Source organism: Pempheris klunzingeri, chromosome 7, assembly GCF_042242105.1.
Source record: "Pempheris klunzingeri isolate RE-2024b chromosome 7, fPemKlu1.hap1, whole genome shotgun sequence".
Taxonomy (NCBI): domain Eukaryota; kingdom Metazoa; phylum Chordata; class Actinopteri; order Acropomatiformes; family Pempheridae; genus Pempheris; species Pempheris klunzingeri.
Genome location: NC_092018.1, coordinates 18,204,750 through 18,227,174, shown reverse-complemented (window position 1 = coordinate 18,227,174; position 22,425 = coordinate 18,204,750). Strand labels below are relative to the sequence as shown.

Below are 22,425 nucleotides of genomic sequence, written 5' to 3'. Positions count from 1 at the left end.
ACAGTAACAACACTACAGCGTCACTGTACATGAATAATGAGATGTTTGCCCTGAATTTAACAAAGGGGGGCAATGAGCAAGTATATTTGTGCTTGCTCCTCACATTTCCCTGAAAATCAATATTAACCAGGTTAGGGGCCATTGGTGTGATTTGAAAAGTGCTCGACAAACAATACTGTGGATTATGCATTTAGCCATATTAGAAAACACACGCTCGGTTAGAAGCTGGTTTTGCTGAAGGAAAACATTTCAGCTCTACGCACAGACAACATGAAGTTGAAGCATGACAGAGCATGAGCTCTGACCTGGAGCTTCTGTGTGTGTTTGTTTGTACATGTACATGTGTATGATTGTGTATTGTCAAGTGTGAAGGATGGTCACACCAGGACAGCACAACCCCCATTGAAAGGTGCTAGCAGCCTGCTGTAGCCGATCCAGACTCCGGTTATATCGAGGTAAAAATAAACTCCCCAGACAGCCCTGTCTGCCTGTCTAAAGATGATGGACTGCACACCTTTCTGCTCTGCACACAGGTACTCAACCACCCCCCCACCCCCGCCCCCGCCCGCCTCCATTTCCATCTCTCCTCTATCTCCTCCGTCTGTGTGCCTTTTCTGTCTTGATGGCACTGCTTTCTCTTGCACTCCTTTTGGTGAGAGGCCGTGTTTGTTTAACGATGAAAGGATGAAGGGAAGCAGCAGAACCTCTCCCTCTCTATCCTTCCCCTCCACTTTTCATCCCTTCCTTTCTCCGTTCCCCCCGTGGCCTGGCGGTAATGTTTAACCAAAGCGATAGAGACAGAACGTTTCACAGGGACAAGGTTAACGGAATAGTGCGAGGCTTGACAAAACTCTTGACACCTTGACAACTGAACATGAATAAAAGATGCACCCAATTTTTTTTTCAAGGCACTGTACAACTCGGAACATTTCTAGGAACAAACTTGTTTGGTTGCTCTGTTCTGCATCGTTTTCATGTCAACCTGTCTAAATCTGTCACTCTCCCCTGCGAACCTTTGCATCAGCACAGCAGCATCAGTGTAGAGCGATTTATTAATCCTGAAAGATCTAATGTATCGGCGACGAATACACTCACAGCGATGATGACAAGACTGATGGACTGCATGAATGAATGCATTGTGTAAATCAAGAAAGGAAAGCTAGTCCTCAGAATACTTTGGCCTGCATCCAGCCAGCTATCTATTACTACACAAAAACGCAGCCTCACTCAGTAGCTGCATTTGAGGCAAACTGAAAGGTTTGACCTATGATTGATTTCACAGGAGCTATAAGATGTGACCTCTGGCCCCGATATAGAGAAAGGGTCGAAGAATGTGAGGAAACACAGAAGAGGTGGAAGGATGCGGGCAGCAGTGGGGAGAAAGGTGACTCGGTGAAAGAAAGAGAAGCATAAGAGGGCATCAGGGGTAAGCAGGATAATGCACCTTTTGGAGTAAAGATGAAAGGTAAGGAAAAACAGGGGGGGGGGGGACCTGATAACAGTTTAAACGCACTGACACTTGCAAAAATACACACATAAATCAGACCACTCCTCGCTCTCCCCTGCTATCATTTATATAACACACAGCAACAGACAGCAGAGTTGGAACAGGAGTGATAAGCAGACAGCAGGAGCAGCATAAGAAGGCACTTTGTTAGCATTCAATATCTGTTGAACTTTAACTCAGAACTGCTAATTTCCGTAAAGAGGAGTGATAGGCTTTGAAAACACACAACCCCCTTATCCCACTCTCTCATTGTTCAGTTACCACTTGTTCAGCTGAGCCTCCTGCTGATTAAAAAGCACCCAACTATGTGGGACTCGACTGACTGACAGTCAAAATACTGAGTGGAGATAAGGTTTGAGGGTCAGAGGATGGGCCGCTCAAGGTTAAGAATCCTCTAAATTTCCGTGGACTCTCTTGTCATTAAATAAACTGCCACTTTAAATAATCTCTGCATTAAGATTTGAGGTACAAGTGCTCGAATTGATGCAGCCAGCGCGTTTGTGTTGGTATCTGACTGCATATTAGTCCCCTCACATTTAAGCTGTTTTGGTGTTTGCCCTTGCTGTCGGACACATCCCAGAAAATTGAGGACATTTTTATTTCCTTCCTGTCTGCCCTGGCAATTTGTGTTGTAAATAAGAACCACTTTACATTAATCACAACTACAACCTGGATGATTGAAGAGATCGGGCACCTCCCACTTTGCTCCCTCTTCCTATGTGCTAAACTGTGTGTGTGTTTTGTGTGTGTGTGTGTGTGGGTGGGTGCACAAATGCATGTGCTTGAGGCAGTGGTGGTGAGTGGGTACAAGTGGCGAAGGTGTGGCAGAGGGGGGGACTTTAAGATCCACACCTGACCCTTTTCTCCTCCAAATTCAAGTGGTTTTGTCTTCTGTGACTCACATTTAATTAAATTCATATTTGCAAGCGACCGCCATCCTGGCTGCTCTTGTAAATCTGCACAAGACCAGACAGCCGGTGAGCTCGAACAGTCAGAGACCGAGCTTAGCCTAATGAAGGCAGCAGGCAGAAACAGTGACTGGCTTCTATGCTGCCTTGTTACTGATCCGTACAGAGAGGAAAGCAGGGAGAGGAGAGTAGTTTGGAGCTCGACCAGAACCTCAGCCAACACAAAGACATGAACCGGTTTTCCAAGATCAGCAGTTAGGAGAGACCAGTAGATCACTGCTAATCAATTTACTGCCATGGTGATCAAACTCTGGCAGGCCAGGGCTGCAAATCACAACAGACAATGGCTTCAGTGATTGGATTTGCCTGTTATAGATTAGCTCCGGATTATTTCACCCTTGTTAAAGATGAAATGGAAAAGTGATTATACTTCTGATCTGAATTGACATGTTGATTAACATATTTCCTGGACTTACTACTCTGCTGACATAGCCTAATAACACATATTTGACCAGGAAAATCAAATTGAATGTTAAGTACTTGGAAAAGTGAAAATCCTAAATAAATTCTTGCTTGTAAACATGCCATTCCCATCACCGGTGTACAAGTCACCTCTATAACAATTACAAGAGTATGTTAGCATTTCCTTTTACTGCATTACTGGTGAAGCTCTCAGGTAGAAGTCACTTTTTTTTCTCTTTTGTAACACCCCATATGTTTCTGTTAAAGCTGCACCTGGAGATATTTTTTGTGAAAATACTCATCACCTAAAGTGCAACCACAGTAGAGACAGCCGCGTCTCTCCCAATGTAAGTTAGATTCTATAAATTTGCTTTCTTTGCCCAAATTAAATTCTTGAGTAAACTTTCTGAGTGTTGGGTGCGGGCAGTGTCAGGAAATCATCTCTACCCACAAGAAGTGATGAATACAAACTGTTTCCTACGCAGCACTTAGAAAGCGATGCAGTCAGGGAAAGATGTCTCATCCCCTTTGGTACTTGGTATTTAATTATCATTGAGTGCATTGAGTGCTGTTTATTTATGTCAAAATACGTGACTTCCGGATATCTAAGCCTGCAATAATGTATTTTCTAGCCGCTAGGGGGCAGCAAAACAAGTTGATATGTTAAACTTGTAGGCAAACACTGACTTATTAGCACTGAGTCTTGTTTCTGAATGTAACTTCTTTTAGCGCTGTTTTGCTCTCCACCACCTCCTGAGGGCAACATTTGGTTCTTTAGCTGCTAAATGCTCCATTATGTTCACCAGGTTGTCACTGACTTTGTCGATCAGTTGTTGAGGAGGTAGATAGCGTGAGTTTTTAGAGCCTCTTTGCTGAGAAACCACCATCTGGAAATGATGCTCGCGTTAGAAAACCAAAATATGAGTTAAAACACTCGATCTGAGGAACCTTTGACTGAGTTAGGCGATAATTCCCTGCAGGTTCATCACTACGTTTGATGACTGACATTACACATTACACTAATATAAACACATTCATTATAGCAGCTTTAAGTCCAATTTTAGAAGTTACCTGCTGCTATATCATATTAAGTGAAGCTTTTGACATGACAAGACTATACAGATGTGCTGAGCATCCCATCAGTATGATTCATCAAATGTGGCGATGCTCCATTAAAATCAGATCAGTTCTGTCTGAAACATGACAACTGTAGTGAGACATTGTGAGGCTACAGTAACTAATGCAGACAGATGATCTGTATTCCATGAGCAGGTCCTTTCAGCCTGGTCTTTGATATATAAGCACAGCTTCTTACCAAATAATAGAGCCGTTTTGTTTAAGAACAAACCACTTTTCTTTGAGAGATGGTTGTGATTCACTATCTGCTGGCAAGTCAATTGTTCGATGGGGAGGGGCTATTGTTTACTTACCTCTTATCTTCATACAATTTCCCAGTAACCCCTAAGGAATTTGCAAAAGTTTTTCATGCCATTCTAACAGACACCTTAATGCTTTTTAGGAATGTAGTTAAGGCTGCACCAAATGCATATCTCTCCCCAACCTAGCTGTCTCTCCAGAAAGAGCAATTTCTTTTTCACTATATCCCCAAAGTAATAATAGAGCCATGCATGCCCTTTTCAAAGACATGTTTTCTCTATTCAGTATGTTACGGCATATGGGAATCAGTCAGTAAATGATATATACTGGAAGAAAGTCTGAAAAAGGTTTAGGAAGTGTCCTCCAAATCATTCATTAATTCATTAATCAGCCTGCCAATCACTACATGCAGAAATTCAAAAGAGACATAAACATGAACTGATCTTTCTGTGATAATTATCCAGGAACAATCTCATATTTCCCACCAAGAAATTCTGGCAAGACCTCTTCAGATTTGTTACTGATAATATTTTTAAAGATTTTACATTGTTATGGGAAATGTGGTGTTTGGTTCCTTCAAAAACACGAGAAGAGAATTTTTTTTTATAATAAATTTGATAATAATGTTGGGAAAATGTTTGATTCATATGTAAATGTAGCAATATAAACCTTGTTTAGTTGTATCCCTGAAGGCTGTTGAACAATCTGTTTCAAATTCAGCTAATAAAAAGGATATCAAAACACTTAATATCAGCGTTTTTTACAATATTGTTGTCTATTGTTATATACCCCTGGCTCTTTTGTTGTTCTATTTGTATACAATCCCCTGTATACTTAATCTGTATTATGTTCTTTTATTAATTAAATAAAGAAAAAAAGTGGCTACTGTAACACATCAGCAAACCCTTTCCTCCAAGTGTTAAAACAACAGAGCCCCTTTTAGAGCTAATACACCTTTCAGTGACACGTGGCACACTGACACTGGCGATCAATCTGAATGGGACTGCACGACCTCGGGCAAGTTTGGCTCAAACACTACACCATGTTACTCTGGTGAACTGGTATTTGTACTGAGGAGGCGAATAGTGTTGATTTATATTGATACTGAAGTTAAATTTATGTAACTCACTACCTGAGTGGTCCGATAAAGTAGAGAGCAGGAAAAAGATTAATGGATGTTCAATAGAGAGAAACAAAGTTAAATTCTTTGCAGCGGTTTCACAGTTATATCTATGGAACAGCATTAACAGACCGAGTCTCTGGATGGTGTCAACCATATTAACCTTAACACGTGTTCAGTAGAGTGCGTTATACAGACTTTCTGTCTTAAACAATAGTGTCAGATTTTAGTCTCCCATTTCAAATAACACGTCTAGACAAAAAACAAGCGTAAGAACAAACAGCCAGATAGTGAAACATGCCCCCCTCTCCAATTTCACCATGGAGGAAAATTACAGAAAAAGAGAGAAAATGAGAGAAAGAGAGTGATGGGGTGACAGGAGTGCAGCAGGGAGAGATGAAAGGTTCTGGAGACGAGAAGAGAGTGAAGACGTGGGATTAGAGAGACCGAAAAAAAAAAAAAAAGCCAGATGGGGAGGATGGAGGTGATGGGTGTGAGCGGATGAGCCCCAAGATGAATACTCTTGAGATCTGTAAACTTTCATATTCTAATGTTGAGGATTCTCACTGAGAATTGTCTCAGTTAGCCAAGCACCCTGCTGTGACCTCCTTCTGCAAATTAACACAAAACCCCCCACAAAAACTAGACCTGATTCCTGCCGATCTATAAGAGAAAAAGCAGTCAATACACACTGTGTTGAAAACATAACATACAGACAGGACAGAATGAGAGATGCATAATTATAATATACCTTTGAGTATGCACTGTATTTCACTATATCTTTATAAATGAATTTCAACGGGTTCTGTGTGAGAGGTAATACCAAAGGAAAAATAATCCTAGATTGAACTAAGGCACAGTCAGGAAGTTGAAATACTGTAATTATCTCCTGGATATGCTTACCCACTAAAAAAATACTAAATTGCTACCTTAAATCTCTGCTGTGTGTTTCAAAGCAAAGACTAATGTTAGTAAAAGTGACACCGACACACTAAAAGTATCTACTGAGAATTACAGTTTCTTTGAAGCACTTTTCTCTCAAGCGACTGGAACACTTTACAGAATAATAAAGACATAAGGAGAAATAAAAGGAATAAAGTGACTGCCTTAAATTTCCAATGGAAATAGCAGTTAACACCTTACAATAAATAAAACCTGCAGTAAACTCCAGTTTGGTAAAGCTCATAAAATTCAGTTACAGCTTAATTTTGAATGCAGTGCCTGTGTTTTGTGTTGCTGTTTATGGAATATCCCATTATGTGACCTTCATTCAGTGTTCATGAGGATCTACTTCACCTGTTTGCTAATGAAGCGTTTGGCATGTGTTGTCATGAGAGATTTATTCTTTGCCTTGTTACATAATTCTGCAGCATATATGACTGATGCAATACAGGCCGTGACAGCAGTAACCACTGGTACAAAGGCAGCTACACAACACAAAACTGATTCATATTAAGTTGAATACCACTTGGATACAGGCATTGGACGCCCACAGTTTTAAAGGTTTTAAAATTAGGTAAAAAAGACGGATGGTTCGACAGAAAACCAAAGCTCTCCTGAGGCTAACATGCATATCCATATTTTGGAGTTTAAAAATATCTAACAACAATTGACAGATAGGAATTTTTTGTAAACGAACAATCATGATACCCCTGTGGAAACACACTGTACTGGACATTTTAAAGTATATATCACTTTTAATGGTCTCAGCTTTATCATATATGTGTTTGCACTGCTGAGCTATGTAACTATTCTGTTACTTTGTCCGCTTCCTTCATAGTAATCATCTCATCTCCTGCATGAGACAGTGGTAAAGACCTATAGTTTACAGTGGTTTACTCCTTTATGTCTGTATCCTTGCCTACTGAGGGTGCCCACCCTTTCATGATATACTGCAGGCCATAAGGGCAAGACACCTCTCTCATCATCGTCATCGTCATCATCACTCCCAGTCTACAGCGAAGCCAAATAGGCTCTCACTCGGCAGTCAAGCCTCCAGAAGCTCACCATCAAACAGACGCCACCTGTGGATGAGGAGAGCGTTGGCAGCTTGGGCTGCAGACAACTCTGGCGTGAGTAGCGAGAGACCCCGCCATAAAAGGGAGTGCAGCGATCAAGCTGCTGCCCCTGCTGAGGACAGCCCTGTGTGTGACAGCCAAACACTTTCCCTGATTAATCAAGCCTAGCAGCGGGGCTTTATGTGCCATTAAGAGCCTTGCTAAATGACTTCACTTCATTCATTAAAGTGGAGCATCCTCTGCGGGTGGAGCGGCCTGTGTTTGCCAGACAGATAGACAAGTGAAAGCTGGGAGAGAGAGCTCGTGGTGGGGCAGCAATGAGGGTGGCAGGGGCACTGAGGCAAGATAAACAACGACAAATATAGACCCATTACAATGTTGAATAATTCATCTTATATGCAGGGCTTCAGGAAAACAACAGAGGGAAAAAAAACAACAGCCCAAACATCCATGGATATTATAGAGTCTTCATACAGTGAAGAGCATCTTCAGAACAGGGCTATTTATTCACTCACCTTGTCTGGGAAAGCTACAGCGACAGGATCATGGTCAAATCACTTAATGTGGAAAATCAGATTCCAGCGGACTAATCCCTAATGCACTTTCATTAAGCAAAAAGTGTAGTTTTAATGAATGTGTGCAGTGGACAGCTAGGTGTGAGTGGATTAATTGTTAGCTGCATACAGCAGATGCTTTGTTTGCACTACTCTTTTCACTCAGCTACAAGACAGTTTGTGCACTCATACACAGTTTGAAAGAGGCAAGAGAGAAAAAGCTAGAAAAAAGAAAGATTACAGAATGCAAAGGCGGCGATACGTGCTGACAGTATCGAAGGGAAGGACACATTTACCAGTCAACAGAGAGATGAAGATGTAGCGATGGAGAGGGAGATAAAGAGATAAAGATTAGCACCAACAAGAGGACTGGAGGGTACAGAGGGATAGGAAGAGCAAGGAGAGAGAGAAGAAGAGGGAGGCAGGAGGAGAAAGAGAGCTAGAGAGAGAGAGAGACGGAAAGGAGGGAGAGAGTAAATGATTAATGAAAGGAGCTGGGAAGCGCAGCGAGGGGAGGTCAGGACAGAGGGTAGGAGTGATGCTGCAGCCTGAGAGCAAAACTAAAAAGGACAATATTATGAACATGCCTGCTGCTGTCACACACCTTTATCTGGGATGGTCTCTGAGAGAGATTGAGCTGGTGTCAGGCTGACGCATCCCTCTAACGCTAGTTTTGCATAAGTGGAAGTGAACCCGACTTGAAAACACTGTGAGAATAGGAGAATTGCAGTCTGTGAATGTCTTCTCTTTTAATTTAGAAAGATAAAAAACTATGGACAACAACACAACTACACAACACTGAGCTGATTTATCATGTAAGTTTGACAAGACTGCAGAAAGACTTTCATTCTGACGATATCTCAGTCAAATACATGCCTTCAATTAATCCCTAACTGGCAGTGTGCTGTGGCTCTATCACTGGCTGCTCACTGATGCATTTCTAATTGGTGTTTTTGCTGATGGTCACAAGTTAAATCTATATTCTCCATTACCCTTCCACTGCATCCCTTGGGGTCTCTCTAATGGCTCCTGCTAAAGGCAGACGCACTTGCATTGAGATATTCACATTAAGTATATTCCGTCAGACGCTGGCTGCCGCGTAAATTTCAGCCACAGGTTCAGAGCATAGTTGGGAGTTGGGGGGGGGGAGCAGTAAAAAGTTCACTCCAGCTTTGAAGATTATCAAAACACGCGTCGTAATGCTGCATGGAAACAGCCTGAGGAGAGACACTCGTACTCAAATAAACTGCGCTTTATCTGATCATGTTCCCTGTTTCGCCTCCACTGAGACGCTCTCAGACGCTGCTTTGCTGAGCAAATGTTTGTCGTAGCCTTTATCCCTCTCACTTCCACAACACATAGTAGAGCCCTTAGTGGAGCTTTGGCTGGGTGACAGGCCTGAATGCTCCAGCACCAGCTTGGCAAAGATCAGTGCAGCCTGCGCTGGCTGAGAACAGCCGGGGTGAACGGAGCTGGCTGGCCTCAGAACTGTGTGAGAGGTTGTCCAGCCGCACAAATAAAATCTCTATGACATTATGCAGGTGGCTGATAAACGCTGTCACAGGGGTTAACTTCACCCGAGGGATAACGATGTTGACATGCAGTGTTATGCTGTATGTCCTGCAATCAGCTGATAAATACATTCGTTTTTCATCACATATTAAATATGCCAAACCATACATGTGGCTGTGAACAATAAAGCAGCTCTCAGGGAAATTTTCCTCCAGCAAAGACAGGAATTTGCCAGTAGAAAGGTGAAATGTCATGCGTAGTAGTATAAGCCAAAAGAATGGAGCTCATATCCTGACGGAGAGGAAGACTCCTGCGTTCCTTGGATCACCTCAGTGTTTACCTTTCATTAACTAGAGATCCCAGAGTCCTCTCCTCCCCCCCTCCCCAGGACAGTCTGATGCAAGGTGAAACTAAATGCTGTAAAGCAGCGCTTGAAAAGACAAATATTAAAGCAACCGAGATTATAATGTTTGAGTTATAAATTGTTAAATAGACACTTTATTTCTTTATGTTAACATATTTGGTTGAATTACATGTTCTTGGCCATTCATTCTCTGGAATGCTCATGTTTTATAAGGTATAATATCTATAATTGACTACGGTGCATTAAACAGCCGTGGATTTGTGAGAAAGAATAATAACGTCAACTCATGTGGTAGAGCAAACTACATGGTGAACAGGACGGACACTGATAACTTATCAAGATACTCTGACCACAAGTGCAACTGTAGCTCCAAAAGACTACACCCAAACCCAGTTATCAGTGAATAAGTTGGGTATAAAAAACGGACAGATAGAACACAAGTCTAACAGAAAAAACTGACAATCAACTACATGTAAGCTAAATAATGTGTAAACCATGTTCTCTAATCAAGCTAAACAGTTGAAATGACTTTGTGGGGGCAGTTGAAATAAATACTTGATACATAACTTAAAAAGCTAATTTGAATCCCAAACTACGGACGAGAAAGAATGTTTAGCTTCAGCTGATGCTACAATCCGGGGAAATTTAAAATGAGCACTTCACTGTCACATGGTTACTGTCATTACTGAGCCTGGATCAGTATTAACACTAACCTGACTCTTCTGCCAGTCAGACCAACCACATTAAATACAGTTTATTAATCAATGTCATTATAAAATTGCAATTTTAATTTATTATCTCGGCTTAGAACTAATGTGAAGTTACAGCATCAAGTTACGTCTGTTCAAATCATCATTCTGTGGAATAGGTGTCCTGTTTCTTTGAGAGATAAAGTGGGAGGCCTAAGTAGATATTGGCACGACTTCACTGCATGCAGATACTAATCTGCTATTTCAGACATAACAAACAGGGAAGCTAACACTTGCTGCCATCATTGATAAGCTGCCCATTATTCTGAAATGTAATAATATAGTGTAAAATGCCCACCATAAAAGCCTGAAGCCCAGGGTCATGTCACCATAACACTTGTCCGACAAACGCTCCACAACCTAAAGAAATTCAGATTACTATCACAAAGTAACACAGGAAATCCTCACATTTTGCTGTAGCTGGAGCGAGGAAATGTTTAGTGCTTTTGATTGAACAATGACTTTAATGCTTTTTATCAAACCTAATCGTTTCCAACATTTATTTCAATCTACTCACAGCTGTAGGTGACAAGATCCACTAAAACAAAAGTATCTTTTCTAGCTTCATGTCACTGGTGGATTTGATGGTCAATTCTTGCTAAAGTCTATGCTTTAATGATGGTATAGAAATATTGCTAAATCTATTATTTTGCTTTGTGCATTAGCGAAAATACTGACTGTGAGTTCAGTGGGTGGTGTGTGCCAGACTACACTGGACTGACCGGTAGCCGCTCTGGCAGGATACACTCCCCCGCTCGCTCTCATCTCGAAAACAGCAAATTAGTGCAGCTGCAATTAAGACTTGAGCAGACAATACAATAAAAAAGGAAGCCTGATATGGCCACAATCAGACAAAGTGAAACAGTTCTTGTTCTGTCAGCAGCGCAGAGACTGTACTGTCTCACAGAGCAGACAACAATGCCCAGGGCTGAGATAACAGGAAATGCCAGCTTATCAGAGAGAGGGAGACACACAGAGAGATGGTGAGAGAGCGTGATGGCTAGTTCACTGTTTACCAACAGACTAATTGAGCAAAAAAAAAAAAATCCAGTAATGTCCCTATATATATATATATATATATATATATATATACCTATATGTGTCTTTTGCGCGTAGGTTTTTTGCCAGTGAGATTTTTCCATAAGCGAAATTTGTTTGCAGAACATGTAAAGTGGGTAAATCAAATAAAAGCGGAGGCAAATCCATCACTTTCTTAATTCGAGTTCCATTTCATTGGCTTTGATTTGTTTAGATTGAGTCACCTCTCGTGGGGAGTTTGTTTAATTTCACAGCTGAAAGAACACCGATGATTTTTAGGAGTGTTTTCCTTGTTCAACTTTCTCTACAAGCTATTATAGTAAATCTTGAATGCAACACAGCCATAAAGCCTAGAATATTAAACTGCTGTTTACAGAGAGTTTGATGACAGCACTTAGCGATCATACGAGGTTAATTACTGGATTCTTTTAAAGTCTATTTTCAGAGTTTCACAGGAAGAGAAGGCTTTAATTGGGTTGAGAGTGGAAAGGTTATACTGAGCAGCTGTACATGAAACAAAAAAAAAATCCAAAAGACAACAAAATATATAGATATCATGAGATGACACCTCTCAGCATCGCATATAACAATATTAACAGAACTAGAGCCTCATATAACTTTTTGCTTTGTCTGTAAAATGCCAGAAAATACTGAAAGATAAACTGGTGACAGAGTGCATCAGCTTCATAAAAACACAAACACACACTTTGCTGAGGCCGTTCAGTTGCAGTTGCTATGCCTGTTAAACTTGCTCTCCTAGCAGAAAATAGGCCTATATGGACTCTACAATGATGACGGTGGCAGATCTACCACCGGAATTAATTGTTGAAACAAAGGGATCCTTAATTTGAGACATAAACAGACTTCTCATCTGTAGCCAGTGCTGGCTGGAGCAAAAACTGTCTCTGGCAGATTTTATCACATTTAGCTAGCTAGCCAGTTAAGCTAAAGTTAGCTTCACAACTTGGTTGCCGAACTCTTTAAGGTTTGTTTAAAGACGCAAGCTGACTCGTGTGTAATATAGATATATATATATATATATACATACACACACATATATATACATTTCCCACGCTTTGAACCCTGCGGCTTATACAACGATGCAGCTAATCTATAGATTTTTCTTCGCTAACGGCCATCAGGGGGCGCAGGAAGTGCAAAAACGAGACAGACAATGCAAAGAAGAAGACGCTAGTTTTTGGTGCACTCAACGCAAAATGCAGCATGACACGCACGAACGCAAAATATTTTTCACACAAGGTGTGTGACAGAGATGTTCTGAGGCTCTTCAACTCCGACACTGAAGAAGACGACTTCAGTGGTTTCAGTGCACAGGAGGAGCATGAATAAAAACAACAGTTTGGAAACAATTAAGGTATGTAAATAAACATTTACAAAATCTTTCACAACGTATATGTCTGCGGCTTATAGTCTGGTGCGGCTAATATATATAAAAATCTTTTTTTCTTTTCAAATTTAGTGGGTGCGGCTTATATTCCGATGCACTCTATAGTCCGGTAAATACAGTATATATATATATATATATGTGTGTGTGTGTGTGTGTGTATGTGTATGTGTATGTGTGTGTGTGTGTGTATATATATATATATATATATATATGTGTGTGTGTGTGTGTGTGTATGTATGTATGTATATGTGTATGTATATATACACACACACACACACACACACACACACACACACACACATACATACATACATACATATATATGCACACATATATACATATATACATATACATATACACACACACAGAGTGGGGCTGAGGTGTTTCCTTGTCGCTGAGCCTGGCCGATGTCTCTGTGTCCTACGGTACCATGAGGGGACCTGGAATGGGACTATCCTGTCCGTCCAGCGACACACCGTCATTGTTCAGCTCACACAATGCAACATTCCACAATCAGCAGCAACTTCAACAAAACCAGAGGCAGAAGGAGACGACTGGGAGGACGGGCCTGCTCTAATCTTATAGGATTAGAATTCCTTTCTACGTTCTCTAATGGGCCTCTATTCTTTTGAACAACAAAGCTTTAAGATGAGATAAAAAAAAAAACTGATACAGATGAAGGCAATCTAGAGCAATTTAGGGAAGAATGTGAGGTTATTAAGGCATGCACAGAGACTCTACAGGAAGTATAAGTAAATGACTAACCATTCAGAAAAATACATCATGCTGGAACATAAGGTGGTATAAATTAGCAGAGAAATTACGCACCGTGATGCCTGTGAATAAATAATACCACTTAATAACAGGAATAACACACAAGATAAAAAAAACATGTACATTTTCCCAGTTAGTTAGCTTCTAACACTGGAGCTATCCCCATGAACAATCCTGCTGTTGCCCTATTCTGTACCTCTCATTTATCCTCTCTGCTTCTCTGTGGTTGAGAAATGGCATTTAGTGGACCTTAAAAAGTCAAGAACTCAATGTCAGAGACTTAAATCCTAACCGAGAGGATGTACTGCCTTGCATTCAGAGGGGAGAAAATGTCATGGAGGACTTTATAGGGATGAGTTGCCAGACGGCCCGTATGTGAACATGTAAGGACGGTACAGTTATGGAGAATTAAACTGAAGAACTGTGGCTTAACTTCGCGAAACAGACGGGGGACAATTGAGGCCAAGACATAGAAGAGGAGAGCGAAGGGCTATGCAGACAGAAGGCACAGTAAGGGAATATGTGTGTTTGTGCGTGTGCAGGAGAGAGGGGGATACAGAAGAAAGAGAGAGAGAGAGAGAGACAGTCTGAAGCAGTTCCTAAGCCTGGCCGTCACGCATGCTTAACCTTGCGCTAGCGCCTGTGTGATGCAGCTTGCATATCAATGATGGAGGAATATCAGCAGAGAGGCCTCCAACCAACCTCCACTATACTCGGCAGGCAGGGGAGGCACAGCAGCAGCCGCACTTACATTATGGCACTAACAATAGGAATGCAAGTTACACCACACTGCTGAGTACAAGAGCAGTTGTCATACCAGTAAAAGTGAATGTGACACAGATGACTTGTGTTCATATAAATAGGGGGAAACATAACTGTGATGCATTACCGGGACAGGTAAAGGAAATGAATTAGGATGCTAAAATAACTTGTGTTTCTTACAAATAAAAATGTTGGATCGGGAAAATAAAAGCAGCGAGCAGGCTTTTGCTCAACTGAGCCTGTAGACAGTAAGTGTTGTTCCCACCGACAGCATTTACTTTTAGCTGCAACGCTCAGGTTACAGGAAGCGCTTTGAGGGAGCGTCCCTGCCGTGCTGTGGTTTGGAGCAAAGCTGTGCATATTTGGTATCACCGGGAGCAACAAAAAAAAAAAAAAACTTCCAAGCAAAACCACAAGTGTTACCACTAACAACATGAGCAAAGCCTGACAGCACGGATCGCAGTCCCCGGTCATGGTCAACAAAGCATACTATGAAATGCCTCTCTTTCTGCTTCACGTCTCACACTTATCCACAGTGCACTCACCTGGATCCTCCACTCCCCAAATGTCAGTGTCTTAATCCCAAAGATACACCTGATACACTGTAACTATTGCAGAGAGGAAGAGAAGAGAAGAGAAGAGAAGAGAAGAGAAGAGAAAGATAGGATGTGATGGTGTGTTTCTAATTAAAACAGAAGCATTCAGGGACACCCGTGGGGTCCTAAGGGACCAGCTACGGGTGATAAACTTACTCATCCGTACCCTCTGTCTTTTGAGGGGAGTGATAAAAGACTTTGAGGATGCTGTGCCCTCTCCGCCTCTCTTCCCCTTCTTCCCCGCACGCTATCTGATGCCGACGGAGGCCTTTTGTCGCTTCGATCCTTCCCAAGGACCCCAAGGCGTCCTGTGAGGGAGCCCTCTCCAGGGTCCCCTCTGTTGATTGACACGTCACCATTTTTTTCCGCCTGCGTCGATCAGAGGCTGTCCCCCCCCCCCCCCCCCCCCCCCCCTCACACAGCTCAATAAGAGGCCGCTGCTTTGATAGCACTTCTGTGGCAAGTTACATCTCTGGCAGCCGGGATAAGAGACAGACTAGGAGGGATGCCAGCAGATAAAAGAGGACTTTTAACAGCCTCTATGTGTTCAGCAGGTTAAAAAGTGTTTTCTATCAAGGGCTTGTCAAGCTGTCATCATCACTTTCGTTTGAAGACAGTTCTGTATACCAAGAAAGAGAAAGAAGACATGTTTCCTCTCTGGTTTTCTTGTAATCCCAGATTGATGCTAATCTAAAATGCTGCGAGGATTAAATACATTGGCAGCAGTTTTAAGTCGATATCTTTCACTGGCAGTCAGTGTCGGTGACAGACGACAATAGAGAGCGGTGACGGCTCTCTGTGTTCTCACAGTTGCTCACAGGCATCCCATGAGAGCTGAAGAGGCTATTAGCAGTGTAATGATCACTGGATGTTGTAGTTCATATTCACACAGGCAAGCGTGACAGACAGATGGAGGTTGACTTTGAGGGATGAAACATATGGGGAAAGTGCTGTAAGAAGACAGCTCAGATGGGCTTACAGACTTAACACACACAGCATGCTCTCTGTTGACCCAAAGTAGCAAAGAGCGAATACAGACACACGCGCATTATCACGCACTTTTATATTGTTCTCTGTCGACTTAAACAGGGAAGAGCGGAGCTTTGCTGGCCCACCATGTGGCTTTTATGTATGGAGTCGGGTGGGGGGGGGGGGTTCTCAACTTGGGCTTCTTTACTCCGTCACTGGACTTAAGCCAACCGAACCAGGTGTGGCCACTTACCAGTGTAAGTGATCCACGGAGAGAGTGAGATGCTTGTAGAGTGCAGAGGTCCGACACGCAGCCATTATGGAGCATTAGACCATGAGGTCCTGCGGGGTATCACCTGACCTCGCCTGACCTGGACACAAAATCTCTCTCATCCAACCTTTTGATCTTCTTTCATTCAGTCCTTCTTTTTCCTTTTCCCCTTGTTTAACCTCTCAGCTGTTGAACAAATGTCGAATTTTAAATTTGTTTTCCACCATTCAAGTTTGATGCTCATTTTCCATACTCAGCCTCCCCTTTTACCCGCCAAGTTGACCAGCAACATATGTTTCTCCTCTGGCTATTTTCTTTTGCTCATGCTCTAACAAATGATCTTCCTCGCTCGCTCCTCTAATGAGCGCGCCTCTGTCATTTCTCAAGGACACCGAGTTGTTGAACAAACAAAAAGCTCATCAATTACATTCATCAGGTGGCAGCTGGCGCAGACAAAATCTGATTCTCGGTAGATTCGATTCAAAGCATTGTGAGGATACAGTACGTGAGTGTGAGATGCTGCTCTATTTTTATTGTAGTTCTCCTGTAATGCGACTCACTGTCGGAGCCAGAGTGGCAGCCTGAATTGCTTTTGTCGGATAAACACTCCCAGCATGCACTGCTTTGCCTCAGTCTGCGCAATGCTGCATTGGCAGCCTCCTGGCAGGATTCTGAGGTGTCTCGGTTCAGAAGTAGCTCTATGTGTGTGTGTGGTGTGTGTGTGTGTGTGTGTGTGTGAGAGAGTACGAATGTGTGCAGAATGATGATCCTTACAGCACCAGAAAGGCTTAAGTCTGCACCAGATTTATGGTTGGCACCTGAACAACAATGGCACTTATTAGAGTTGGACTTTTCACAATAGTCAGTTTGTGCTTATTTATCTGATGAGAAAAAAAAAACCCACATAAAACACAGGTCATACTTTCTTGGAGAAGCTCCAAAAAAACCAGTTACGGGCTGTTTGTCTGTGCGATCAGGAGAAATGGGGAGCAGCGAGGAGACTTGTGTGTGTGTGTGTTTTAAACAATGCTTCTTCCATGATTCGCTACACACACAGGAAAGGGGAAAAAAGGAATGTGTGCTATGTGCTGCAATGCAAGTCGCTCAGGACCACAATCCCAGAACTATGTGGAATGTGTCCTCTAACTGCCAGTGACTGAAACCTACACTCGTTGAACAACTGCAGTACACAGTCAGTGGTCGTGTACTGTCACTCTGAATCAAAATCAAGTGCAGACCGTTACACAGGTACAGCCAGAGAGGGAGAGAGAAGAGAGAGCCGAACAGTGTTGCTGTCTGAGAACCAGAGAGAGCGTTCAGGCACATAGGTGTAAAGTAAAGACTGCACCGCTTCCTCTCGCCTCTCGCCCTGACACATACTGATGTGGAGCACAGGTCTAACTCAAAAAAGGTGCGCTTGAGGATTTTATTTAGTGTGATGCTGTAAAATATTAAAGACACGGCCCTGATTTTGAGTTGCAGCCACTGTTATGCAATTCACATCTCTGTCTTAAACATTAAAAGGATCCCTTCAAATAAATTATAAATTAAATAGGGATTTTCTCACTTACCACTTGTGATCTCTAGCCATGCAAATGGATTGTTTTTTTGCAGATGTCCCTGTTACTCCGCATTATCCACACACCTTACTGTCAACAGCTTGCGGCTGCAACTACTCTCTACTGAGGAAGAAATGGTCCTAATGAAAGTTATTGATGGCTAGGTCAGGGACATGCTTCTGTGGAGTTCTGCAAATGTCATTTTTCAGAGCTTTGAACGACACAAACTAAATTCCAGTCCCATCATGTAAACCGGTGTGCTGCTGTGTTATTGTCAAAAGCAGATATCTCACAAGCGTGGTACCTCCAGCCTGAGCTGTCTGTGTGGCATGATACATCAGTCTATATGTTGTTGTCTATTTATGTATTCGTATGGTTTGAGTAACCTGATCCTTAAAAACATCCATTTTTTGCTCATCTGTTTCTCTTTATCTGCATATCCTCCTCTGTAAAGGGTACAGATTAAATAAAGGAAATGAATAAGAGATAACAGCTTTAGCCACATCTTCAGTGCTCTTCGTGAAATGTGTGTCGAACATTTTGGAAGTCAGCGTTTTACCATTTATGCAGAAATGGATATACAATTTGTAGAAATCTCAGGTACACTGGATTAACTTTACTTATTTAAGGAAATCTATGTGCAAAACGTTAACTTCATGCATAATTCTTTTATGTAGGAGCGAGAGAAAAAAAACATCAAAATGTGTTTTTGTAACAATGAACAGCATCACAAAGAGTGTGGACACAGAGAGTCCAAGTGTTCACACAATTTCTTATGAGGGAGAAAAGTAAGCCTCCTTTATTCTGTTTCTTTAAGTAGGATTGTTATCACACTAGATTAGGCTATTTTTTTTTTATCTCCAAGTATGCAAAACCAAAACCACAGGTTAAATGTGCAATATATCAACCTGGTAAGGCAAAAACATATATTCACAAAATGCATCTGTAGCAAGGACACACCACACAAATCAGATGCTTATCTCTCTCTCACACACACACACACTAACACACACACAAACACAAACACACACCAGTGAACAGAGTAGCATAGAGGTCAGCTGCATTTAGAACTCCTGTACATCTACATGGGCGAGACGCCAGGGCCCCGAGTCTGCGGGGGTCCATTCTGAGGTCAATACTACAACACTGTAAACTAATGATCCAGCAAATTCCCTCAGTCCTGCTCTCTCCCCTCCTCCTTCTTTCCCTCAATCTGTTGTTGCCCTCTGTCTCTCCCACTCTCTGATCCCCCGCTGCGCTGCAGAAATGAGAAACAACTGAAGACTCGGCAGCGCCGGGGCTGCTCTGCTTCTCTGATACACACCACTGATAAACAAGGCTGCTTGTTAAGAGACAAATGAAACTCTGCCTTGCCTGATTTTTTGCCTTTCACTGCGTTTTCATCTGGTGTTGTCTTGTCACCCAGTCCTTTCATTTGCTGTGGCATATTGGCATTAACGCCCAATGGAACATCACTTTTGCCTCGAAATGTAAACACAGAAAACAAAGTGATCTGCAGCAAGACAGAAATCTAAATTGAATGCGATGCCAAACAGTGAGACAAGTAAAGTAAGGAGGAAAAGTCTGTCCTCCTGCTTTGATCTCATAGACATCTAAATCTACATCAACACACAGGGACAGCGTAGTATCTCTGGGATCATGTGGGAACATTTTTGACAAAAGCCACAGTAGAACAGAAATGGCATGTGTAAGGTTGGCTGTTAATTCTAACATCTTATCTTGAAAAAGTAACAACTAATCTCCAATATGATCAGAGGAGAGGGGGAAATATTAAAACTGAATAACACAGAAGCATTTTTTCAATCACAGAAAGGGTCCCTGAATGTTAAAAACACCTTTACCTATGAACGGCCACATCTAAGTTTAGGTAGACCTTTCCTGTCCAGACAGCAGGTAAGCCACTACCTTTAGGCAGGGCTGCATCTAATGCTTAGTTTTAATGTTTCCCATTATTCTGCAGATCATTTCTTCAATCAATCGATTAATCGTTTGGTCTATAAAACATTAGAAAACAGCGAAAAAACCTGCATCACAACCTCCTGGAGCCCAAAGTGACCTCATCAAATGTCTTGGATTGTCTGACCAACCGTCTAAAACCCCAAAAATACTATAAGCAGCAAATTTTCACATTTGAGAAGCTGAAGCAGATTATTTTTGCTTGAAAAATAGCTTAAACGATTAGCCGATTATGAAAATATTTGCCGATTCGTTTTCTGTCGATCGACTACCTCATTGGCAAGCCATGTTAACACATAATGTCTGAGGACGTGAACTGAAGTGTCGTATCAAAGGTGAACTGAGCTGCTCAGAAAAAAGCCAGAGAACTTCTGGATAACAAAATGAGCAACTGCTGTGTTTCACTAAGAGAGAAGCTCATCACACACACACACACACACATGCGCGCGCGCACACACACACACACACACACACACACACACAATATACACACACACACAAAGTATCTACCAGGCCCGGAGGAAGCTCTCTATCTCTGCGTCTGTCAGCACATGCACTAAGTCAGCGATAGAGCCACCATGTTCAGTCCTATCCTTTTCATATCGATTGGGATAAAGAATGGGGCTCAAGGGACGGAGCTGGACACTCAATCGCCCTGTTGCCAAACATAAGCGAACCAGATTCTAAAGACACAGTAAATAAGTGAATAAGAGAAGAGGGGAGATGATTCATTCAGACTTTTATGGACATAAGAGGACAAATAACCTTAACTGCTGTAAGTTTTTCTTTGAATAGTTATGTCACACTGTAACTCCCTCTCTGAACCCCCTGTCTGTTGCAAAAGGCAAACTGGCTGCTCACGTTCACAGTCAAAAGGCATATCAACAATAAGTACATGCTCCTCCTCTTCAGCGGGTGCTGATCTGTGAGCCCTGCTCGCTGACCGTCTGACCCCTCGGCATCCAAAAAGCCCTGAGCAGCCATGCCTGGTTGAACAGGAGCTTCACCTCACAGCCCTCCTGCACAGGATCTGTTATTCTCCACTTTTAGGACATCTGAGTTTAGATGCATGAATCAGATGATAAGATGCATTGTTGAAAAGCAGCACAAACAGATGATGTGCAGAACTGCAATCTTTTTTTTTTTTTTTTTTTACAAGTTTAGGTATCTGGAACAACCTGAGAGGATATGATAATTCTATGAAAGCCATATTTATTCAGGCAGTTGTCCACCTCTAAGCCTGTCTATATTACACCATGCAGAAGCTCCTGTGTCACGAGTTAAAAGCCCGGTTAGCTCCATTCTTGGGTCAAACCTTGAACCCTGTCAGTGTGCAGCAACCACAGCACAGCCATGGGCAAGCTCCCACATTAAAACCCGCGCATCTTCCTAGAAAAAAACAAACAAACAAAAAAACAAAACAACAACCCTGTCCTCGGCAAACGTGGAGCCAAGATGACTGTCGCAAATCTCATCTACTGTGGAGGGGACTGGACTGGACTGGACTGGACTGGAGGAGCACGGCGCGCTCAACGCAAGACAGCGTCTCTGAAAAGCGACACCTGAAAACACACGGCGGCGTGCGAGCAGCCAAATGCGTGGACTTTTGACAGCGGATCGGGGAAGGTCCAGTTTCACTCCGCATGTTTACAAAAAGACTGCCACATTGTTACTCAGTCGGAACAGTTAAATACGGGGTTGGGGGAAAAAAAAGAAGAATGTACAAATGCATATTTTTAAACGAAATAGCTCAGAGAGAGAGAGAGAGAAGAGATGAAATGGACAACAAGCGCAGAAATGCCAGGAGATGACAAGGGAAGGATGTTGCTGGATTCTGAATTAAAAAAAAAAAAAACGCCTTGAATGTGACATTAGCCGGCCAAGCGGGAGCTGCGCCTTCAGATCTAACCTTCTTAGTCTAATTAGAGGCAAAACCCCGCCGACAAGATGTCTATCTTTCCCCAAATAAATGAAGCAGTCAACTTTCCAAGCGTTGCAGAGCGCTGAGCAGAGAGCTCCATGCCGCTGTGCCCTCCCCTACCGCAGCTCCGTGTGTGTGACTGCCCCTGGCCGCTCGTGAACTTCCCTCGCAGCCGCGGTTTCCTCCCCCATAAATAAAACTTACTTTTCTCTGGCTTGGCTGTCGGACGGCACGTTGCTACTCTTGCCTTTGGCGTACATGCTTGCAGAGAGCTCCGATTGTCACGCACCTGTCAACCCATCACAACCTCCCTGGGCACAGCCCCGTCACCATGGTGACACAAGCAGCGTCGTCTCCCATTGGATGTCCCGCTGTTCGGGACCGCCCGCTCGCCATGGCAACCGCCAGTGAGTGACAGCTGCTTCGCCACGCCCCTCCAGGAATAGCTCCACCCCCGTCTCTCTCCCTCTCTGTCGCTCTCTCTCTCTCTCTCTCCATCTCTCTTCCTCTCCCTCTCCCTCTCTCTCCCTCTCTCTCTCTCTAACTCTCTCCTCCACTCTTTCCCAGTCTGTCTATCTG

General features: G+C 42.7%; 1 protein-coding gene across 1 annotated transcript in view; it reads right to left on the bottom strand.

Moving 5' to 3' along the window:
- ssbp2a (single stranded DNA binding protein 2a) overlaps positions 1–22,138 on the bottom strand; it is a 51,718-nt gene extending 29,580 nt beyond the window's left edge. Inside the window, exon 1 of the mRNA XM_070833191.1 lies at positions 22,051–22,138. Coding sequence (XP_070689292.1) covers positions 22,051–22,106 — 56 coding nt within the window. The 5' untranslated portion in view covers positions 22,107–22,138. The remainder of the gene's footprint in view (positions 1–22,050) is intronic.
- Between the last annotated feature and the right edge of the window lie 287 nt (positions 22,139–22,425).